This window comes from Parasteatoda tepidariorum, chromosome 6 (assembly GCF_982258835.1).
Source record: "Parasteatoda tepidariorum strain Cologne lab strain chromosome 6, Ptep-v5.0, whole genome shotgun sequence".
Classification (NCBI taxonomy): Eukaryota; Metazoa; Arthropoda; class Arachnida; order Araneae; family Theridiidae; genus Parasteatoda; species Parasteatoda tepidariorum.
The window spans coordinates 20822745-20845664 of record NC_141760.1 but is presented as its reverse complement, the minus strand read 5'-3'; the positions used below and the strand labels follow the sequence as shown (position 1 = coordinate 20845664).

The 22920-nt window shown below is 29.4% G+C and overlaps 1 protein-coding gene across 2 annotated transcripts in view; it reads left to right on the top strand.

Moving 5' to 3' along the window:
* Nucleotides 1-22920, top strand: part of LOC107436844 (cGMP-inhibited 3',5'-cyclic phosphodiesterase 3A) — a 605033-nt gene that overhangs the window by 433608 nt on the left and 148505 nt on the right. For both annotated transcript variants that reach the window (XM_087165512.1, XM_016048661.4), the window contains exon 3: nucleotides 6971-7176. In XM_087165512.1, the coding sequence (XP_087021638.1) occupies nucleotides 6971-7176 (206 nt within the window). The remainder of the gene's footprint in view (nucleotides 1-6970; nucleotides 7177-22920) is intronic.

Genomic DNA, 22920 nt, shown 5'->3' with positions numbered 1-22920 from the left:
TAACCCTACTTTTTATATAATTTCTGAATTTCAACATTATATATATATATATATATATATATATATATATATATATATATATATATATATATATATATATATATATATATATATATATATATATATATATATATATATGTGTGTGTGTGTGTGTGTGTGTGTGTGTACGTGTGTGCGTGTGTTTGTGTGTGCGTGCGTGTGTGTGTGTGTGTGTTCGCCAAGCGTTCCTCTACGAAACTTCCTTTATCCATTGATAATGACCTATTTTAGCAAATATTGTTGTATTTCGTTAAATTTTACTTACGGTATTTATTTAAAAAAAGCTTCACCAACAAATGAATTTAAAATTGTAATCCTATTTATTTTTCCAAAGCAAATACAACATTTTACTTCAGAATATTTTAGTCCAGAATATATGATTTATTCATTATTTCTTCCATGATTATGGGCAGAAAAAGTACTTCATTTTAATTGTACGCTCCTAGCTCTAGTATAGTTTTAAAATGATGCATAACGTGTTTATTCGCGAAAGGAAAACGTTATCCTTTACAAAGAGTAGAACACAACCAAACCTATTGCATTGCATTATGAAACTTATTACGCATTGGTAAAGCGATTACATTTTCTACAGAATTAAGGTCATTAAGAGTTCAGTAATTGTTTTCAAGTTCATTACAATACTACACTGAATTCATTTCTGACCACTTATTATATTCTATTAAAAGGATTTGACGTAACGTTAATGAAGATGTTCGAAATAGCATCTTAAGGCATCTCCTTAAGATAACTTTAATTACAATAAAGCTCTTAAAACTCCATTCAGAAATCACAATATTCAGTTCTAATTACAGTAAAAGTGAAATTATTACATTCATACTTTATTTTAGTTGAAGGAGGTTTTATTTAGCTGTTTGAGTTTTTTCATGAACTATAATTGAATAATTTATTATTTTTATTATTCACTGATGAACTATCGAATACAGATGTATGTATTTATTCAAACATACAACTATTTCATTACGTTTTAACTTTTAACCCTCTGTGGTTATTATATATAGTTGTTCTACAAGTCGGAATTCATTTTTGTTGAGTGAACATATTATGCAGTTTAATTATAAAAAAATAAATTTCTCTTAAGAAAGAAAAGCGCTAATTCGCAGCGTTTGTAAAATATAAGTTTTGCGCAGTTTGTCAATTATATAATTTAAAATAATATACGATTTCTGATCCTATCAACTTATCAAACAGTATTGTTATGTAATTTAAGATCGAGCAGCGGTGGCTCAAGGCGTAGAGCATTCGTCTCCCATTGAGGCTCGCCTCATTGGGAGTTCCACTTTGGTTCTCTAGGAATCCCAGTGGTTGCTGGTTGATACAATTCTGCTCACTCCGGACGCATCTCCGACGTAAAATATTTCAGTGGTAGACGGATCATTAATCACCTTGCCGTCTTTCGAACCATAGGATGTTTCCGCGGTTTTCCTTCTCATGTAACGCAAATATGGGTTAGTTCCATGAAAAAATCCTCCACGAAGGTTAGTTTGTTCCGTTGCTTGGAATTCCCTTGTCTTCTGGGCTGAGTTCAAAATTACAAGGCTGTGAGTTCAGCAGTGATAGTGGCAAACTTATAATTGCTTTAGCTGTTCAACTGTGGTTATAAAATAAAATAATTTAAGATTCTAATTATTTAAGATAATAAATTCTTTAGTTCAGCAAATACATGACTGGAAAGGTTAGAAAGCTTTTGTGGTAAAATTTAGATTTACATCTGCAATGGGTTAGCATTGCTTCACTTGGATGATCGGGTATCAAGTGATTTACACTAAATCATATGGCATCCAAGATCCCCAGACCTCAATTGAAATGAGTTTTTAAAAGTGTTTTTTTGCGATTAGAGTTACGTCTAAGACTCTGGAGCAAACTTTAATCACCACTCAATTATTTACCATGTTAAAGAAGAATCATACCTCAAACAGTTGTAACTGAAAAAACTTCTTTTTTTTAAAAATAATTTCAATTATACATATTATAATATTCGTATTAGTTTCACAGTATATTAAGCGTATAATAATTTCAAAGTCTTTTTAAGACCAATCATGCATTTATGATTAACTAGTACAATAAAATTTAACATATTACACAATGAATTTGGCATTTTCGATACATTTGTAAACCTGGCTGCAATTTTCTTTAACGTTGTTAAGAAATAAATATTATGTTGTCGCGTAAATATATTCAATTATTTAAATTTCGATTCGGATTTAACGTCATTCTCTGTGAAAAACTTTAAGATAGTGTAAATTTTAAGATTCTTGAGACGGGTTCACTATTTTTATCCCAATATATCATGAAATTTACATCTCAATGCACATTCCTTCTAACATTCCTCGATTCAAGTTCTCTTTGTCGACGTCCAATTTATTTGTGTTCTCTTCACAATAAACTCTGACCTTCTGGTGTTGAAAAGGAATTTTGTGTTCTCCAATCGAAATTTTTCTGCTACATAGCTTCGCGATATTTTCTATGCTTCATTAGCTTAATTTTATTTCTACCTCGCGAAACTTTGAAAATTATTTACAAATACCTGCCTTCGCTATATCAACTTTATATTAAATTGCCTTCAGTTAAATATTTTCCTGCTTATTTAGCTCTTAACTTTAATGAAATAGACGAATATTTTCAACAACTCGTGTCTTAATTGAATTTAATCATGTCCATGATAAAATTAAGATAGTCATTAGGCACTTGAAAATAGCTATTTGTATATGTATGTTTCTTTTATTTCTTGAATGAAAAATAGAACGAACTCATTATTTTCTCCTTTAAAAAGTAACCCAACTAAAAATGTGTATTTAAGTTTATTTGAATTACATTTTTATTTTAAACTGTATTTAATTGTTTTGGAGAAGGGAACTTTTTATTCGCTGTGAAGCTCTATAAGTTTTTAATGACTTAGTTTTAATTAACTAATTAAATAAAACTATGATTAAATATCGTTTAAAAATTGCGGTAAAAACTACTTTAGTATTTAAATGTTTATTTTAGATAAAGAAAAGATGTTTTGAAAAGAGCAAAGTTCAATAGCATGTGCAGTATTATGTAACATTGACTGTGTGTTTTATTTTATAGCTGACAATAAACACCCGATTCACATAGTAGAAGAACATGCTACTTTTGATTTTATAGATTAATTCTTAAGTTTTCCATTTAGATACTAAGTATTTATCTGATTTCAAGCAAAACTTAATTCCATGTTTATCTTAATTCCATTATTTGGTGTTTTTCTAAAAGATTTCTTAAACGTTTTGCAACATTTCTTATAATTTTTTGCGTAGTTATACAAAATTTAAAGTTTAACTTAAAAATGGCTCTTTAACACTGGTGTTCGATGGAATTTACATCTTGTCTGACAAGCGCTGTCCTTAAGTTATCGGTTTCTTGGTTTAAAGATCTCCTGGTTATGACTTAGAAAAATTTAAAACAATATGAATTGCCCGATTACTTACCAGTCGGTCTTATTTGTTAAGAAAAAAAATTAGTCAGCCACTCAACATCTGTAACATTGACATTGAGGATGCTAGGTATCAAATTAGTAGACGAAGCTTTCACTCTGATGGAAATTCAAAATCGCACCGAGAAACAAATTCTGGTAAAATTACCGTACTGTATGCTACTGACATTTCTCATAAAAAAAAATAAACAATCAATCTGGTAATGAAACCAAAATATATAAGGTATTTAAAACATTCATTTGGCAATTTCTCTCTTCATATGGTAATGAGTAATGACTTAATGGAAATTCTGGTATCCTATAATGTAACTCTTATTAACACACATTTAGCAAAAAATACAAAACTGAAAAGTTAAATTTACCGAATAAATAATTTTTATCCATGCTTTAAGATATCATGAGAGAATTACTGAATTTTATCCTAGATTATAAAACTGTATTTTACTGTTGATTTTAAAGAATTCATTACCAAAGCGCTTCTGTAAAAATTACAGTGCTTTTTGGTGTTCCCAAAAATTCATAAACTCATTAAATTTTGTCATTTTCAGGAAATTTTGACGATAATTTTTTCTCAGTGTAAAATCATTTTTTTAAAGAAACTATCTAGCTTTTTGCTGTTTTCATAGAACCTGAAATACGGTTAATTTTACCATATTCTGGTATTTTAACCATATTTCTTTTCTAGGTGTGGAGTCTATTTTTAGAACCGAGAGAGTACAATCTAGTACAGAAATACAATGGGAAATAAATTTAAGTCAAGCTCCATTGTTTAGAAGATATGAGTATATATTCTGTAACTATCTTAAATATAAGCACACAACATTTTCACACATTGTGAGAACTACATGAATTTTACCATAATGACGAAAATTGTATGTAAAATATTATTGTATGTATATTAACATTGTATGGAAAATATTTTATACGTTTTCCTGTTGAATGTTACCTTTGAATGATAGAAAGAAAAATGTTATATCAAGTGAGTTTTAGAAATTGTTTTGCAATAAAAAAAATATTTCAGTTTCCTTTCCTTCCAGTTATTAAGCCTACATTTTCTTTTTGGAGTTAAAACTCCGTTTGAAAGCGCGAAAATAAAACTAGTAAGCAAATCAGGCTGGAAAAATATTAATCAGAACATTTCCTAATAAAATTATTTCTATTAACAAAACATTTCAAAACCCTCAGTCAATACCAAAAAATTGAGACTGAAATATCCGTAGAAGTTGACTTTGAAATTGCTTTTATTTAAGATATTCTAAGCTAAACGTGTTATTTTTTTTTAAACTTAAAAGCTTTAGCGAGAATCTTAAATTTTGTTCTTACTTCTCTAGAGTATTAGTATTCCGAAAGATCTATCATTACCATAGTAAAACGACAAATATTACCGATCTGTGTTTCAAGAAAAATTTGTGAAAAAATTGCTTTCAACATAAGAGGTGCATTTTGAATGCTTTAGACGACTTTAAATGCAGTTTCTCCCCATAGTATTACTTTAGAACAGTTGTAATGCAGTAATCAATAATGCATCCGTGTGTATTACAATTCAAAATATTTTCAAAACTGGTTTTTTTAGAAAATTTTTATTTTAAAATTATTGTATTTTTCCAAATTATGTTCCGAATATTATATTATTTACATAAATGATAAGCTAAGATTAATCTTAATACAGAAGATAAACTTTTATTAATTTGAACTTTATTTTGTAAAAGAAAATTACTTTTTTTACAAATACGAGCATAATTCAAAATTAGAACAACCAAAAACAAATATCATTGCAACGCATATTGAACGTTAAGAATGTTATAAATGTTTTTCAAGATGAGATTCATAATTGAGGTAAGAAGTTAAAATATTTTTAAAAAAATTCTCTTTTTTATCATTTTATATTCAATCAATTTCCCAAGTGATTAAATTGTGTAAACACTTTTTTAATGTCTCATTTATAGTCAAGGTAATTAAAATATGAAGCATTAGAATTTTAAATTATTAAGAATGTTTTAAAAATTTCAATTAATATTGTAATAATGTTTACTATTCAAAATAGTATTTAAAAAACTCATAGTCCAAGAACAGTTTTAAAATCAAGTTAAAACAATTGATTTAACTTGATATGAATAAAGGTAAAAAGCATTTTTGAACTCTGTGCTACTCAAAATATATTATTTAAATTTAGCAATCTTGTTTGAAGAAATATTTCTCTGCACATTACTACTTAAAATAGTAACAAAACTTTATAGAATTGCAATACAACTGTATTAGTAAAAGTTAAAAATCTTATATTTTTTATTATTCTATTCATTGTTTGTATTTAGTTACCCACTGTTTAATTACTAACTTAATCGTAAGTACTCAATAGTGTACAGGCTGGTATGCTTCAGGAGGCAGGTGGTTACTAATTGATCTACCAGTTTCGAAAATTATACCACTATCCGACATGGCTTGTTGTTGTTGTCTTATGCCACATGTCATTACTGATAAGCCTATTTTAAGATAGAAGAGTATGCCTCTTCTTGTTTTTCAGTGGCGCCATCTATGGCCAAGAATTTGACTTCTACTACGTTTATACGTTAAAACCTGTCTTATAGGGATGACACATTCCCACACCATCCATCCATTCTCAGATTGTATTTTTAACCTAAGCTAGAGCATGATCAATATTCGATCCAGTACCACCAGAGGTATTGGTTTGTTATGGGAATTCGGAGGACTTTGTAACCACGATATATTTAGCGTTTATCAGTCAACCTTTTTTCACGGGAAATCACAGGCATTGCTAATAGTATTAATTTACTCTTACTGCACAAATCTCATGACGAAAGAAAATAATTAAAATAAGATGAAGAACAATATTTCATTATATTAATATTTCAAATGTAATCGGAAATGATAAGTGACAGATAAAAATTCAAATTTGAAATATAATACGATATCACTATTTACCAAATTACTAAAAAAGTAGCAAAATTGCGTTAACCCCCCTTTTAGCTTATATATATATATATATATATATATATATATATATATATATATATATATATATATATATATATATATATATATATATATATATATATATATATATATATATATATATATATATATATATGAGAGACAGAAACTGATTGCAGATTTAACACGAAAGTATCAAAGATCTGTTTAAAAAATATTAAGCAACGGAAAACATAAAAAAGCTGTTGTTCAGTATAATTAGAAAGCTATATTACAAAAACGGGCATCTCCTGTTGGGATATTTTATTCCGTTTCAATGCTATATGGATACATTATTAACGGTATTTAAATATTTAGTCGACAAGCTACTCTCCTTTGCATTTAGACCAATTCAATTCTATTATTCTTAGAGCAGATCAATCTTAATATTCAAACTTGTTAATTTTGATTCACAGATTAATCATTATATGAAAATTAAATTTTTGTTAACTAAATGCATTTTTTTTCCAGAGGTTACGTCGAAATCTTCCCCCAAGTATACTGCGGCGCATGTCAACCAGTACATGGACTACAACAACTTCAGCCACGGGATTACCTACTCTAGAACCAGAACCCTCACGAAAACGTAGCACAAGTTTTAGACATCCAACAGATTCACAGAACACTTCTCCTAGAGGTGGTAGTAGTCCTCAAACTGGCTGTGCGGTCTCACCTAGGTGAGTTTTTTTTTTTTTTTTAAATAATTTCAGACATTTTGCATATATATTTTTTAAATATAAAATAATTTTAACGAACTTAAACTGAGCTGTTTTTAAAAACAGTTTTTAAAATATGTTTCAATTAGCTAGTTACTAAGATAGCAAGATAGTTTATTATTATTTACGATGATAAATGTCACCCTTTTTATTATGTTTCTTTTTAACATTGCCGTACAACTTTTCTAAATTTTTGTTTATTTCTATTCTGAACAGTTTTTTTTCTGTTATCGGTTTAAAAACAGTAGTTTTTGTAATTAATTTTTAATTAGCAAGTCTTTTTGCTTTTTTTATTAATAATCTTGATACTATGTGTATCAGTAATTCAGCATTTTTATGGCGTTCTAATAACTTTTCTTACACTATCTAACAATAAATATTTAGATACCTCCGATAGAACAGGAAAAAGAAATTATTCTCATATCAATAATTGTTCAAACTACTACTTAAGAAGTTGTGCTTTCTAAAATTTCTTGCATGACGGTTTATGATATTTTCTTTAACTTTGGCTATGGGAAGACATTAAGTTTCTTCTCTTAATTTAACCCTTTACCATTCACCTGGATTACAAAACATTTCGATACGGTTCAGGTCTGGGTTCTAAGCAAGCCACTCCCTTCAGTGAACCATATTTTATTTTATATACGGAGTTAAACAGGCCTACCAGCTCCGTAGCTTTGTAATTTTGAACTCAATCCAGAAGACAAGGGAATTCCAGGATCAAGTATTGAGAGAAATTTACCTTTGTGGAAGACTTTTTGATCGAACTAACCCGCATTTACGTTGCGTTTAGAGGAAAACCACGATATATTTATTTTCGACTACGCTGCATAGTCAGGCTATAATTCGATAATACAGCTAATCACATGATTGGGTCTAATCATATCGTTGTGTATGGCGCGTGAACTTTGAGGCTAGGGTTTGTTAACTGAAGCAATTTTCGGTTCAGATTTAATTGCATACCAGCAAGCGACGTTATGCGTGGGTATTGAACCTAATATGCTGCTCTACGCGTGACATCGCTTGCTGGTATCCAATTGCAGTCTACGTGACCTTGAGTAAATCAAAGCAGTAAAAATGATAACAAATACGCAACATATAAGGGATATTATTGGCAAAAAAATTATATATCCCTTAAACTTTTGTTCAAAATTCCTTTTCTTAAATATTAGAAGTATTTTTGCATAAACAATTCAAATTTTACAAAAAAATGGGTGTGTTATCAGGTTTACCACTACAAGAAAGGACAGATAAAACTTAACTTTTTACGTGATCTTCTGAAGTAATAGTCCCTCTGGAGAAATAACAATGTTATCGAATCATTCCCTACTGTGGCATTTAGAAGTGCTTTTAAGTGCAAAACGGGCACGTAAGCTAAAACATCTCTTACTTGCAGACATTTCTATTTAAAACATCACGTTCAGCTAAGAAGTCTGTGGTATTTAAATTGTTTTTCCCTCTGTCTTATTGAGCCCAATTTGATATCCCTATGCGTACTATAGATTGTCTCAATGCTGGTATGAGTAGTATAGAAATTATACTATGTACTGCTGGCAATACAGAATTTATACTATACACTATTAAACTATGAAAATTACATTTTTTTGTTATAAAGAACTTTTATGGGGAATTGTGTTTGCAATAAATCTTTGCTAAGAAGAAGATAAAACATAATAAATTAAAAATAGGAAATTTCATAGAATGAATATAAAGGCATAATATAAATTGTGAATTATTTAATAAAGAACTTTTTTACAGCAATGATAAAAAATCATATTGAAAATATTCTATTCATTTCAATTGAAAATCTTTTAAATAAATCTTACTTTGTATCGTTTTCGTTTAGTAGGGAAAAAAAACATTTCTTCAAAATTAGCTAAAGTTTTAAATTCAGTTGCCTTGCCCATTTTTCATTGTTAACTGAATACCCGTTTTCCAAACTGAATAAAAAATTAAATTATCAATAAATCAGTACTGAAAAAAACACTACGAAATCATGTACAAAACTAAAAGTGAACCAACAAAATTAGTAAAGCTAACGTAATGTCATTTTTTTGCTTATTATTATTTTTTTGCCATAGATTAATCAAAACGTCAAAACGCGTTTTTGGTTGTTCATCCCACCGAAATAACGATTAACTATGTGAAGATCGTTTAGAATTAATGTTATTGCTTAAGACCTAATCATGATGGTTAAAATTTACAAAATTGAGTGATTTTCCCTGGTACTTATCCCTTTCAAAGGCACGCAAAACCCCTCTTTCTACATTAACTATATTAAAACTGCACGGTATTAATGCTGTTTTAATTTATATGATAATTTTATCTACAATAGTATATTTGGTATTGATTAAAATTTCACCCATAAATATTATGCCAAAAATACCTAGTACCAATTTTAATTAAGCAACATTGGCGTCAATAATAGTATGGCGATTTTTTTATATTCTTGAATGAATTAGTACGATTTTTCTATTACTTTTTCTTTTCAATGCATAACTTTTGCTTTCCATTTCATAACTTCTGCTTTCCAATGCATTTTATTTCCATTAATATCATTCCATTAATACCGGCTATTACCAAAATTAATTAAGTTTCATTGGCGTCAGTAATAGTAAGGCGATTCTTTACATTTCTCTTAAATTATTTAGTACTATTCCTCCACTAGTTTTGCTTTATAGTACGTAAATTATTGTTTTCTATTTCAACTACCATTGATTTTTAACTATTTAGTTTTATAGAAATACTTTTTAAAATCTTAAGTAATTCTATTCCTATATTGAATGATTCACGTTGGTCATTGAGTTCATCTGACATAACGAATAAACAATAATCAAATACCTAAGAACTTGCAATAAACTCCTTGTTTGATTAATGATACAGTCGGTAAAAAAAGTATTGGCACATCAGTATAGTTTCAAATATTCACGCAACGAAAAGTTCTAACTTTACCAATTAAACTATATTACACTCAATTTTCAAATGAAAACTAAATCACAAAATATAAAATTCCCGTCATTGTTAATAAAATATTTCCATAGAAAAAACGCATTTTATTTTACAAAAAAAATATTGGCACACTCGAATTGCATTACTACCACTACAGATAAGAAGAATAAAACCTTATATTCACTTACTGAAACCGATTTATAACTTGTACTAAGACTAGAGTATTAAGTTACGTTCAGTGTTATTTTGAATTTCTCTATTCATTAAGTATGAGTCCGAAGAAGTGTGAAATTCCAGGCTCCACTCGAGAAAAGATAATATGTCTCCGTGAATTAGGAAAAAGTTATCGGGATATTGGAAAAAAGTTAAAATTGAGCTTTTCAACAGTTCGTTCCATTATTAAAAAAGTGGAAGAAACAGGATCCACGAAAAATAAACCCCGATCTGGTCGCCCAGTCAAAGTAAATGACAGGGAAAGGAGGCATGTTGTTAAAATGGCCCTAAGAAATCCAACTCAAAGTGCTCGAAATTTAGCCAACGACTTTGCGTCAACTTCTGGCAAGTCAGTGACGCCACAAACTATTAGAAATGTTCTCCATATGAGTGGTCTTCGGGGTAGGAGGCCAAGGAAGAAACCTTTTATTAGCGAGGTTAATAGGAAAAAGAGACTTGAGTTTGCTCTGACCTATCGAAGTAAGCCAATGGAGTTTTGGAAGCAAGTTATTTTTTCTGATGAGAGTAAGTTTGAAATATTTCGGCCAAAAAGCATTTTAACTGTTTGGAGGAAAAAAGGTACTGCTCTTGATCAGAAAAATATCTTGTCAACAATTAAGCATGGTGGGGGAAATGTGATGGTTTGGGGCTGTATGGCGCATAATGGGGTTGGAAATTTGGAAGTTATTAATGGTAGGATGACAGCTTTATCGTATATAGAGGTTTTGCGCCGTAACTTGAAAAGCAGTGCTAGAAAATTAGGTCTCCAAGACACCTATATATTCCAGCAAGATAATGATCCTAAACATTCCGCGAATGTAACAAGGGAATGGTTGCTTTATAATGCACCAAGAAGGCTACGCACTCCCCCCCCCCAATCTCCTGATCTGAACCCGATCGAACATCTTTGGCACCATCTAGATCAAGAAGTAAGGAATAACCACATTACGGGAAGAGATTCTTTAGAATCTACATTGATTCATTCCTGGAATAATATTTCCTCAGATATTACCAAAAAGTTAGTAGAATCTATGCCACGAAGATTAGAAGCAGTCATTGAGGCCAATGGATTGCATACAAGATATTAAAAAGCAAATCACCGATAATGAAAAATGTTTTTATTTGTTTCACTAAGTGTGCTAATACTTTTTTTTGCAAAAATATAATAATGTTTTTTTGTTTTAAATTCTGTAAAAGCAAGTGTGCTTTTTATTTTCACCTACTTTTGTTGTTACTATAATAAAGGTAAAGAAAATCCTAGTTTGGATCAGTTTGGTTATTTTATCGTGCAAGAATTTTAAATTAGCTTAGTGAGCTAATACTTTTTTTGTCAACTGTAGCTATAATCAAGCAAACATTACTGACGCTAGAAATTATCGCCCTTGTCAATTCTTGCATTCTGCAAACGGCCATTTAATTCACTGGTAATTTCTAAAAGCTTTTTCCATGGTCAACACTCTCTCTTCCATTCTTTGTTGCTTAGCATTCTTGCATTATTTCAAAGAAAATGTTTTACAGTTTTTAAAATTCTCATAATGGAAAAAATCTGTTGACGATACGTTTTCTTAGTAGAGACAGTGATACAGATTTTCAAAAGTTAAATTCTGTTGTCAACTCGGTTGACCACAACATTTAATTTACTTTAAACGCAGATATTGACTTTATTTTACCTTTTACGCATACCTTAGCTACATTGACTTTTAGTAGACTTCACCTTAGTTAGGTCTGCAGGGGTAAAATCATTGAAATTCTTAAATATACCCTGGATGATCTGCTTGCCCCAGAGAGTACATCTGACTAATTTTATCTGGTTTTATTTTTTTTTTTAAACTTTTGGCTTTCCTGGTTTTAATATTTGCTTTTAGTATTTTACCTCGGCACTTACCGTACCCTTTGACTTTGTCCTCCCCTTGGACTAGCATCCTCATTATACATACGACATTCGAAATGAAATTTTGATCTTGGTGAACTTCAGCACCCTCAGTCTTACCTGGGGTCCTCTTTGAATTTTTATCCTTTTAGAGAAACTTTGGTTTACCTTAGAACATTTTTAATCCTGGAGGCACTTGGCCTTGAAAGGGGGACACTTGAACTTTTAGTCGACTATTTTAATTATTCTATTAATCTTATTCTATTAATTTATTTATATTCTATTAATTTTATTGTTGGTTAATTTTATTCACTTAAATGTTTTAAGTGCTTTAATTTTTTTTTTGACGATTCTGTTTTATTTTAATCATCTTTTCGATTTTGGGATTTTTCCTATGTGTATCAATCTTTTTAGTTTTGATTTTATTTTTCTGTAATTTTGTTGTGTTTAGTTCACGTAACAACGGGTGAAACCCTTATCCGCCAACTTCTTCGGGGGTAGGTCGGTTACTACTACTATTACCTAGACCATTAGCTACATTGAACAAACCAGACGCATTTTTAAATTTAGATTAAAGGAACACGATAGATATTTCCGTAACAAGAATGCGATAAATCATCAATTGCTGCACATTGTTGGAGTCGTGAGCATAAATTCAATTTAGACAACGCCGAAATCATTTCCACTTCAGTCACCTCAGGTCATCTTGATGACTTGATTTCATTCGTATGATAGCTGATTTTCTTGTTAATGACATTAGTTCTTCACCCCTCTACAAAGCGTGGGGAAATGTATTTTACCCTGCTTTATCCCTCTCGATCACAGTGGTTTTTATTGTTCAGTTTTTTTTTTCCTTTTTATTTTTTTTTCTCTCTCGGTTACTACTGTTATACTAGTTTTGCTTCTCCCATTTATTTTCCATTTTTCGTTGGCAACATAACGCTTTAGATTTCATTCTGTCATTCACGTCTTGTAAGTCTTGAGAATGGGTGCTATTTTTGGGAGCTTGAAACATATCATTCACGTCTGACTAGCATTGAGAATGAGCTCCTATTTTTGAGCACTTGAAACACGCCATTTGATAAGATTTGCATATTAGTAAAATAATAATTCAGTCATTGCTCTATTTGTAAATCGAAATGAATAAAATAAAACAAATACGAAATATTTAGATCAATAAGTGCAAATAAAAAGAATGATATGTATATCGACTTCCTAAATACACTATAAATTTATGATAATTTTTTCTCAAAGTCCCCTCTAAATGAATTGAGTAAATTGCTTTAAGAAATGAAAATTACTTTCTAGAGTACAAGTAATATTAGTCGCTAATGGAGTAGGTGTTTGTTCTAATACTTGTCTCAATTTGTAGTTGAAACAGTAGCATAGCATAGAATCCGTTAAAATTACTTGAAGACTCATAAAAACATCACCAAGTGTTTTTGTTATTTTAATTGCTAGTTCAATGTCTGCTTGTGGATGTTTTTTTTTCAAAGTTCTATCCAATTTATTTTAATATTTGTGAAAAAAACGTCTGAGAGAAAAAAAATTAAACAAAAAAAAACTTTTAAACAAAAACTGGAAACTATGACACTTGAATTATTAATACTTTTTCTCGCTGAATTATTTTTATGAGTTGTTTTCAGTTATTATTTATTACCTTATCTTATGAATATTATTACATAATTTTCTCTTTCGTAACGGAATCTAGTTTCCAGCATACATTGTTGAGTATTTTCATTTGGTAATTCCCCTATGGCTCTGCTTCGACAGTATATAAGTCCTTTTTGCAAATGAAAGGATATCTCCATCATTCCCAATTGGTATCCCCATCATCAGAGAGAAAGAATTCGGATTAATGAGCTTCCTGGTTTCGCAAATAAAAGGTCGTAATCACCTGTTATTTGGTTCCATTTAGCGTCGAACATACGCACAAAAAGAAGACATTCTGAACTAGGAAATGGCTCAACAGATCCTCCTGTTTCCTTCATTATTTGGAAGAAAGCACACGCTGCGATTAAGGGTGGATTTTTCTGAATAGTTTACGAACAAAAAAACTGAAACGAAAAATATAAAATTAATGCTATGTTTGATAACTATTTGTAAGTTTCGAACCAGGGAAATCAATGCAAAGCTTATATTGAAACTACAGCCAAAAAATAATAGAAACATCTTCTCGTTAATCATTGTGCTTGTTGTAAAATTGCTGAAGAGTACAATTTGAAATCTGGAAAGCTGTATACAGAAACATTCGCCATAAATGACTTTCTGAAGCATTCATGTTTCAGTATTTTGTTTTCAAAGTTTCAAGCTTTAACATCTAAATTGTTAATTTACTAAACACTCCTCAATATTTTTACAGATTTCAAACTACTTACTGAAAATTCACTTTTAATAAATCATCATTAACACATTTATTAACAGTTTCAAACTTTAAAATCTATACTTTAAATAGTTTTGCAAGAATTTTATAAATATTTCTAATAGTAGCTTTACAGCTTTATATACTTCCGAGATAATTGCTGTAGCCCTTAGAGCAGTTTTCTTAGTAAGGATATTATATTGTATTTATGAACCATCTATTCGGTAATTTTTCCGTTCATATGGTAACGGTTTACCGGACAGTCTGATTTTCGAAATCATGGGTCTTATTACAGTTATCAGTTTGTACAGTGATCAGTTAGAGTTTTTAGCAGTACAGTAGTTATTAGTTAGTAAAAATTCAGAGCTGAAAAGTAAATTTAACCGAATGAATGGTTTTTAAGCGATACTCTAAAGAAGCATGATAATATTGCCAAATTTTATCACACATTATAACATAATATTTTCTGCTTAATTTAACCAAAATCATTACTTAAGTGCTTCTGTAAAAATCAAAGAGCTGTTTCATGTTCTGATAGAACAAGAAAGATGGTAAATTTCTCCATCTTCTGGTAGTTTTGATCACAATTTTTACCTCAATGCTTTAGCTTCTGTTTCACTCAAATAAAATTACTTTATGGAATCAACTACGAAGAATTTTTTTTATTATTATTTACTAGTGATCAATGTTCTCTGTTCGCTGACGTTCCCCAACCCCGATAATTGCTTCGCAATAATTGTTGTTTCTTGATATAAAACAGTAGAAATTATTCAACTGAACATATATGTACTAAAAAGAACACTTGTGCCACCACATCCCATGTCCAAATATTTTCCTTATGATACTATAAAGATCTATTAGTGAACGTAAATCATATTTTGAAATCTAACTATACATATAACATTTATAATTAAAAGTGTATTATTGTGACAAATTTGGTGAGTTTGTGGTGGCGGAGTTATCGATCATGCCAACCTTCATCTAACAAAAGGTACCTCGTGATTGAATCAAGTTAGCTTGTCTTATATACCAGTGAATTGATGTTTAATATTCGTAGTGGTAGTTACGCCACAATGCTCCCCCGCAAGAATTTTATCAGGGATAGAATTCGATTAACTGATACCACTAGTTGCTGCACTTGTGAAAGACCGGGTGAGCTGTAATTAAGGTCACTGGGTTATTGAGTGCTGAATGTGAGAGGTGTATTAACTTCACAGTCGTAGTCGCCCCTGTGTTGTCTTTAGCAGTCGAGTGTATGCAGGCTTACGTTTAGTATGATCGAGATGAGACTGAGCAGCAACAGCGTGAAGAGGTGGATAATGTTGCAGTCACAAGTAGCAAGTCAATCGTTCAATGTGGACTATCCATAGAAATAGGCGTTACCAAGTCGAAGTGGGCGTTACTGCGCGTTCAAATCGCGTCCAGGTCACCAATGTGGGGGAGGAATTATTCGGACAATGCCAATCTTCATCTATCAAAAGGTACCTCAAGATTGAATCAAGGTAGCTTGTCTTATATATCAGTGAATTGATGTTTAATATTCGTAGTGGTAGATACGCCACAAGTTCACAACTGTAATTTAAGATATTTTCTTACCAACCGGATGGATATATTTTAAATGCAATGTTTTCACTCATCAATTTGTGCATAAAGCTAAAAGTTTAGGTCTAAATCATTAAATGATTCTCTTTAAAAGTAATTCATATTAGTATTGCTAACGGTGGTTCATCTATAAAATCTAATTCTAGAAGTTTTATTAAGAAGTGATCAAAGTAATTCTAATTCAACAGTCAAATCTAAGAATATTTAAAGTGTTTAATAAGAGAAAAGAAAAGTGTTTACAATTTAAAGCTCAACAGCTACATGAAATTCTACAAATCGACTGACAATTTATTATGAAAATATGATTATATGAAAATTAATATGAAAAAAACACAACTACTTCGATTTAGTAGGAACAACATATGACGCAATGCTAAACGAATGGAATTTAGTTGTTGTTTATTTAGTTATTGTTATTAGTAGTTGTTGTTATTTGTTTTAGTTGTTGTTGTTTATTTAGTTGTATTTAGTTTCAATAACTTTTCTTTATAATGCAATAAAATCTGGCGAGCAGCTATTTAAACGATCGAACACTTCGTTTGTTTATTTGTGGCTTGAAGTTAGGCTCGCAGAAAATGCCGTTCATGGGTTAAATTTAGTAGGAACAATACAACCTGTGACGTAGGCTATATTATACCCAATTCAAAATTCAGTTCTTTTTTGTTTTGAGCAGTGCGCATGCGTGTCGTTACTTCTACGTTCAACCAGAGGGAGAAAGAGAAAGAAAATTACTTGACGGGAACAAGTATATTAATGTAATTTGCACCAGAAAGTAATAATTGTAAAATGGCTAATAAGATGAGACACCGGTTTAATCAACTTTATCTTAAAACGTAACGTAGAATTACGTCTTTCTAATAATAATAATAATAACAATATTCCTCTTAAACTCTTAATTTAGGAAACAAGCAATACTAAAAGCCTTATAATAACAGTACTGGTAAATATCTTTAAATTAGGGATACAGAAATATTTCTAGGAAAACAATTCCTTTATGACTTATATCAATTTTATGCTGATGACAACCAAACCAATTTGGGAGAACTGGATCCTACCATGTGATTTTCCTTCTGATAAAAATGCACCGCCAACAATAGACACCATCATTAGATTTTTATCTATAATTAGAAAAAGTAAGAAGTATAAGTTCCAAAAATTAATTTTATGTCTTATACTTTTATTTAAGTTTATATAAACAAAAAGACAAAGGCATCGTTATGATTTTGGCAGTCGTTATATTTTGTTTCATTAATGTAGCAATGTGAAAATTCATAAACCAACCTAAATCATCTGTGGCCGAAAAGCAGTGCACAATATTTTGTCTCGTGGGATGTTGCGAGTATTGTCTCGCCTCCTTACGTACCTTATCTAAAGACAATCGAAACACGTATACTCCCGTCTGTATGCATTAAAGGCAACAACTCACATTTCGCTGTATCGCTACAGAACTGCATTGGGGTGGAGAAATAGTTTTTGTAGCATTACTAATTGCTTCTTACAAGGGAAATACGCATTTCCAAAATTCCTGTTAAAATAAAGTTAAGTTTGAATTAAAGAGTCTGTTTGAATATCTTGGATGAGAAAAATGTTAGCCACAAAATCTGCTCTTATAAGATAAAATATGCCCCTAGGGAAAAATATAATTGTCTCAGTTCATTAACTTTTAAACTAGCAAAAACTTCCCGACTTACCTGCATTCGAGATGTAACAATTTGGCTTTCTACCTTTTACTAAGAAGTTCCCTAGATTAAATCCCAGCTAAGACGTTTGAAATTTATCTCTAATTTTCTTTTGTAAAAATAGTTCCTAACAATCGAATATGCTTTATTCAATTTATAAATTATTATTTTTTATTTAAATTTTTCCTTAAACATTTAAATTTTTAAAGATTTAAATTTTTGAAAAACAAATAAATTAATATTTATTTATTTTTATTTTACAATAAAATAAATGGATTAATGAAAATAAATAAAATAAAGGGGGCAAAATAAAAAAATTGTGTTTTAAATGAAATTTTCTATTTAAAAAAAAAAATACAAATTAGTAAAAAATTTATTTTTAATAAAAATGTATGACTTATTTAAAAACAAATTTTATTCAAAATTTAAATTAATATAATATTATATATATATTATCCATATATTTTAAATATTTAAATATTATTATTTTAATGTTATAATAACTATTATATAACTATATCATATAACTATATTATATAACTATATTATATTATGTAACTATAATATTTTAATATTATAATAACTATTTTAATATTTTAAATACATATTATCCATATATTTAAAAACAAAAATGTGTTTTAATGATTTTATTTAAAAAAAATATTATTTAAATTTAAAAAAAAAATAATAATTTATAAATCGAATAAAAAATATCATGCAGCTCTCAATCTTTTTTAAAATTCAACAGTCCCACCTGAGATTTAAAGGAATCGGTAGGTAGAAAGCGGAAAAAGCGGTAGAAAGCTGGTAGAAAGCGGAGACTCTAACCATCACACGTCGATTACACCTAAGTCCGAAGGTTTTTGTTAGTTTAGAAGTAAATATACTACGATTTTAATGGGCAAATTTTTCCTTAGGGGCATAGGTGGTTAATTTTTACCCTATCCAAGGTTATCAAACTTGCTCTTCAATTAAGCCTAATTTTGTTTTAATAGGAATTTTCGCAATGAATACTTCCCTTGTTAGTGAACGTGCAGTTAAAAATGCAAGTAAACATATATGTAAACTTACTATAGGTAGAGATTTTTTAGAAATCGCCTATCTTCTTACAAAAAACCTTTATTTCTTATTCAACATATATAAAAAAAAATGCGCGCAACGTTACTGCACGCTTCTTAGTAAACATACAAAAAAAAAGCGTTTTTAATGCTTTTATCAGATTCTTAGCTTGTTAATTATTTAATTCTATGTGTTTTTGCTAAGTGTAACGCAGTAACGTTACTTAAAAGGAAATGGTATCGATTACTAGAAATGTTTATGTAAAAAAAGAAAGAAAGAAGAAAAATAGCTTTCAAATGTTTAAAGGTATTCCAATTTTGTTTACCAAAACAATTTTCTCACTAAAAACTACCTTTTTTAAACACTTACAGTAGTTCCATTGACCACATCCTTCGGTTATTTACCTTTTAACAATTACTTTTCAATTACAATGGTTATCTATCACTTAACAATCTATATTCCCAAATTTCTTAAATTATAAATCATGTTTATTTCTCTACTGAATATATTTTCCCATCTAAGAAATTTATAGTTTTAAAATTAATATGTATTTTACTTTATCAGAAGTTTGTTATTTTTCTAAAATATTATAACAAACATATCCTTAAATACGCTTTGTTCGATTTTTAAACCGAAACATTCAAAGAAGATACAAAAAGACTTTTTTATTTAATATTTCCGCTTCCGCTTAATGGGTTTAAAACATTTTTACCTTTCTCTTATTTTTCCTTTTCTCACTGCAGCTTAATACAACGATGTAATTACCCATAAATCTCAAACAAGAAAAAAAAAGCATCGAGTCAATTTTCTATATAAATAAAAAAGTGCTTATACGTGGTTTTAAGTTCCTTACTTGACAATTTTCTTGACACAGACAAAATAGGATGATGTCAAAAAAAAAGTAAAGAAAACACGATGCATATGTCGGCAGTTTCGCAGCTTGAAAATGATTTTCTTATTCCCCGAGCTTCAGGTTATGTTTTCTGGAGGCTTTGAAAAAAGGAAAAGTAAAAACATTCTCCGCATTGAAATGTTTCTTTTCCGACCCTTAAGCTGACGGAGATTTTTCTACCTTGTACCTTGCTCAAGAAATGGCTTTTTTTAAAATTTATTTTTATCGATCAAAACTAACAGCCGTGTCATTGTAGCTTGTCATTGTTTGCCAAACTTGGCGAAACAATGTTCATTCATGTTTAGAGAAAAGAAAAACGATTGAGTGTCATTATTTCATCTACATCTGTTTAACCTAGAACCTCGATGACAAACATCTGAAAGCAATACAAAACAACTATTTTTCCCAATTTATAATATTCATATGATGGTTTATTAATTTCTTTAAGGGACTGTGTAAATATATATTTTTAATCTTTTTCAAAAATATAAATTTCTTTCTTCCTGTCGTTACTAAAGAGCAATCTATGCATTATTCCATAGTTCAGTTTTCTACTACATTTTTATTATTGTTTTATTTCTGTATGCAATGTGGTTGTTGTGGCAATTGTTAATATATGTGCTGTTATCAACTATATGTACCAAGTCTTCCCTAGGTGACCAACTGCTCTGATATTTAAATCTTTAAATTTAATTTCAAAATTAAAAATTTAACCAAACCCCAATCAAATTTGCATGAATAAATCATCCATAAGCATTGCAGAATGATTGTAGCAATATGTGAAAAAACAACATGTTATCTTTGCCAGTATTCATAAGTTCTTCTGGAACATTTTAACCTGAAACAATGCAATATGCTTAAAATATTCATAATACAGCTTTACAGAACATAAAATTACATCTATCACATATACATATCAAATGTACATACATATTGCATACATATACATACATATTATTTAAATATTGTAAAAATCATAGTCTACGGGTACCGATATACGGTACAACAAGCATACAATTCTAACTCTTTTAGGCCTAAGAGAAATAAATTACACTATCATTTTTTTTTTAAATAAGCATTTTATCTTACAATAAAATCTGATTACGCATCTACCATAGCTCTATTTTTAAGTGTAAATTCTATGGAGTTAAATTTTACAATCAAATAAATTAAAAAACTAAAAAAATCAAAAAGATTTCTCGAACACATTTCTGGAAAAGCTGATATGATCATCAACCAGCAGGTAACACATGTTGTTACAGGTATAAACTGCATGTACTGAAATCTCTTTAGCCACAAGTGGTGGGTACACTATAAAACATTCCATACCAAATTACGGTATAAATACCGACTTATTGGATGCATCATCCGAAAAAGCTATTTAACCTAAAATTCATTTTTACCGTAAAATATTACACCGCAATGTAAACAGTACTAATATTTAATTAGAGTGATTCAGTGATTTTGCGGTAAATATTACTGTAACAATTATGGTATATCAGATTATTTGTTCCATATCACGTTTAGGTGAAAATGGACTTTACGGTGAAAAGTAACGGTTAAAAAATTAAGGGTAAAAGTAAAAAGTTACGATAAAAGTAAAAATTTACTGCAAAAAGTAAATTTCTTACTGTGTTGTGACCAAATTTGTTAAGAACGATAAAATGTGATAGAAAACAAAGTCGATAGTGATAAAATAAATATAGATAAACTATTATAAATAGTTATTTATAAAATATATTTGGATAAAAATAATATGGATAATGATAAATAATTTCATAGTCTCCCCTGGTTAATTAAGATGTAAAGTGCTTATCAACCTATAATATATATATATATATATATATATATATATATATATATATATATATATATATATATATATATATATATTAAATACCTTTTTAAGGAATTAATTCTTCCACCATAGTAATATTTATTTAAGGTTTTCAGGATTTGATTCCTTGCCAGTTTTTCTTTCCCTTTAAAACAGTACTAAGTTTTAACTTCGCCTAATAGTTTTTCTCCCGACGTCTTTTGAGTAGTAAATGTTAAATTACTCAAGTGAAAGACTTAAAATGTCTTAATTAAAAGTCTCCTTACTCATTTCATAAGCAATTCTGGTAGTTCAGACAATTTGAATTTAATATTCTTGACTGCAAGTTTATTTCCTTATGTATTATATTAAACTACGAGTACCATGCTAATATAGAAACAGAACGATAACTGTTATAATTATCTTGAAATAATGCATGATCTAAACAAACTCTTTGAAACGCAAAATGATATGCGTATTCTGTTGTATTATATTAGTTTAATATCAATTTCGAAATTTTTTACAATCCATAGTTTTGGAAGCTTGTTAATGTCTGTTTATGTACTCACTTCATTCAAAATAATAATAAAAATTGAACTCAATTTTATTTGTTGATTTGTGAGTTCTGCATTTAAATTAAGAATACTATAAACTATATAAAGTTATTCATTGAAAGAAGAGCGGAATTAAAATATTATCCTTAGCTGTTATGTGAATGAATACCCGAATGAAAGTTTTAAAATTCCTTAATTAAAACAATTTTAAATTATTTTACAAGTAATTCAAGCAGCTCAGACAATTAAAAATTATATTCTTGACTTGCATTTTATTCCCTCGTGTGTAATGTTTTATAACCTTTGCTGTTTTATTCACTAACGTATATCCATAAACAAACCCATTTTAATACATCTAATAGTAAACAAATATATATAATCTGTATAACATATCTATCAAGAGCCTTGGTTTTTCAGGTGGTAGAGCACTTGTCTCCCAAAAAAGGTGACCCTTAGAATTCCAGCGTGGGCGAGTTGATACGAATTCAGCACCCGTCTCGTACCGACCACAGTGATGTAAAGTATTCTCAGTCGTAAACGCATCATGGTTTAGAGTTTTTTTTTTTCGTTTAGCCAACTATGGGAAGCTTTAGTGCTTTTCCTCTCCATGTAACGAAATTGCGAATTAGTTCCATCAAAAAGCCAGACACGTTGGTAAATTTCGTCCAAATACTTTATCCAGGAGTTCCCTTGACTACGGAATTGAGTT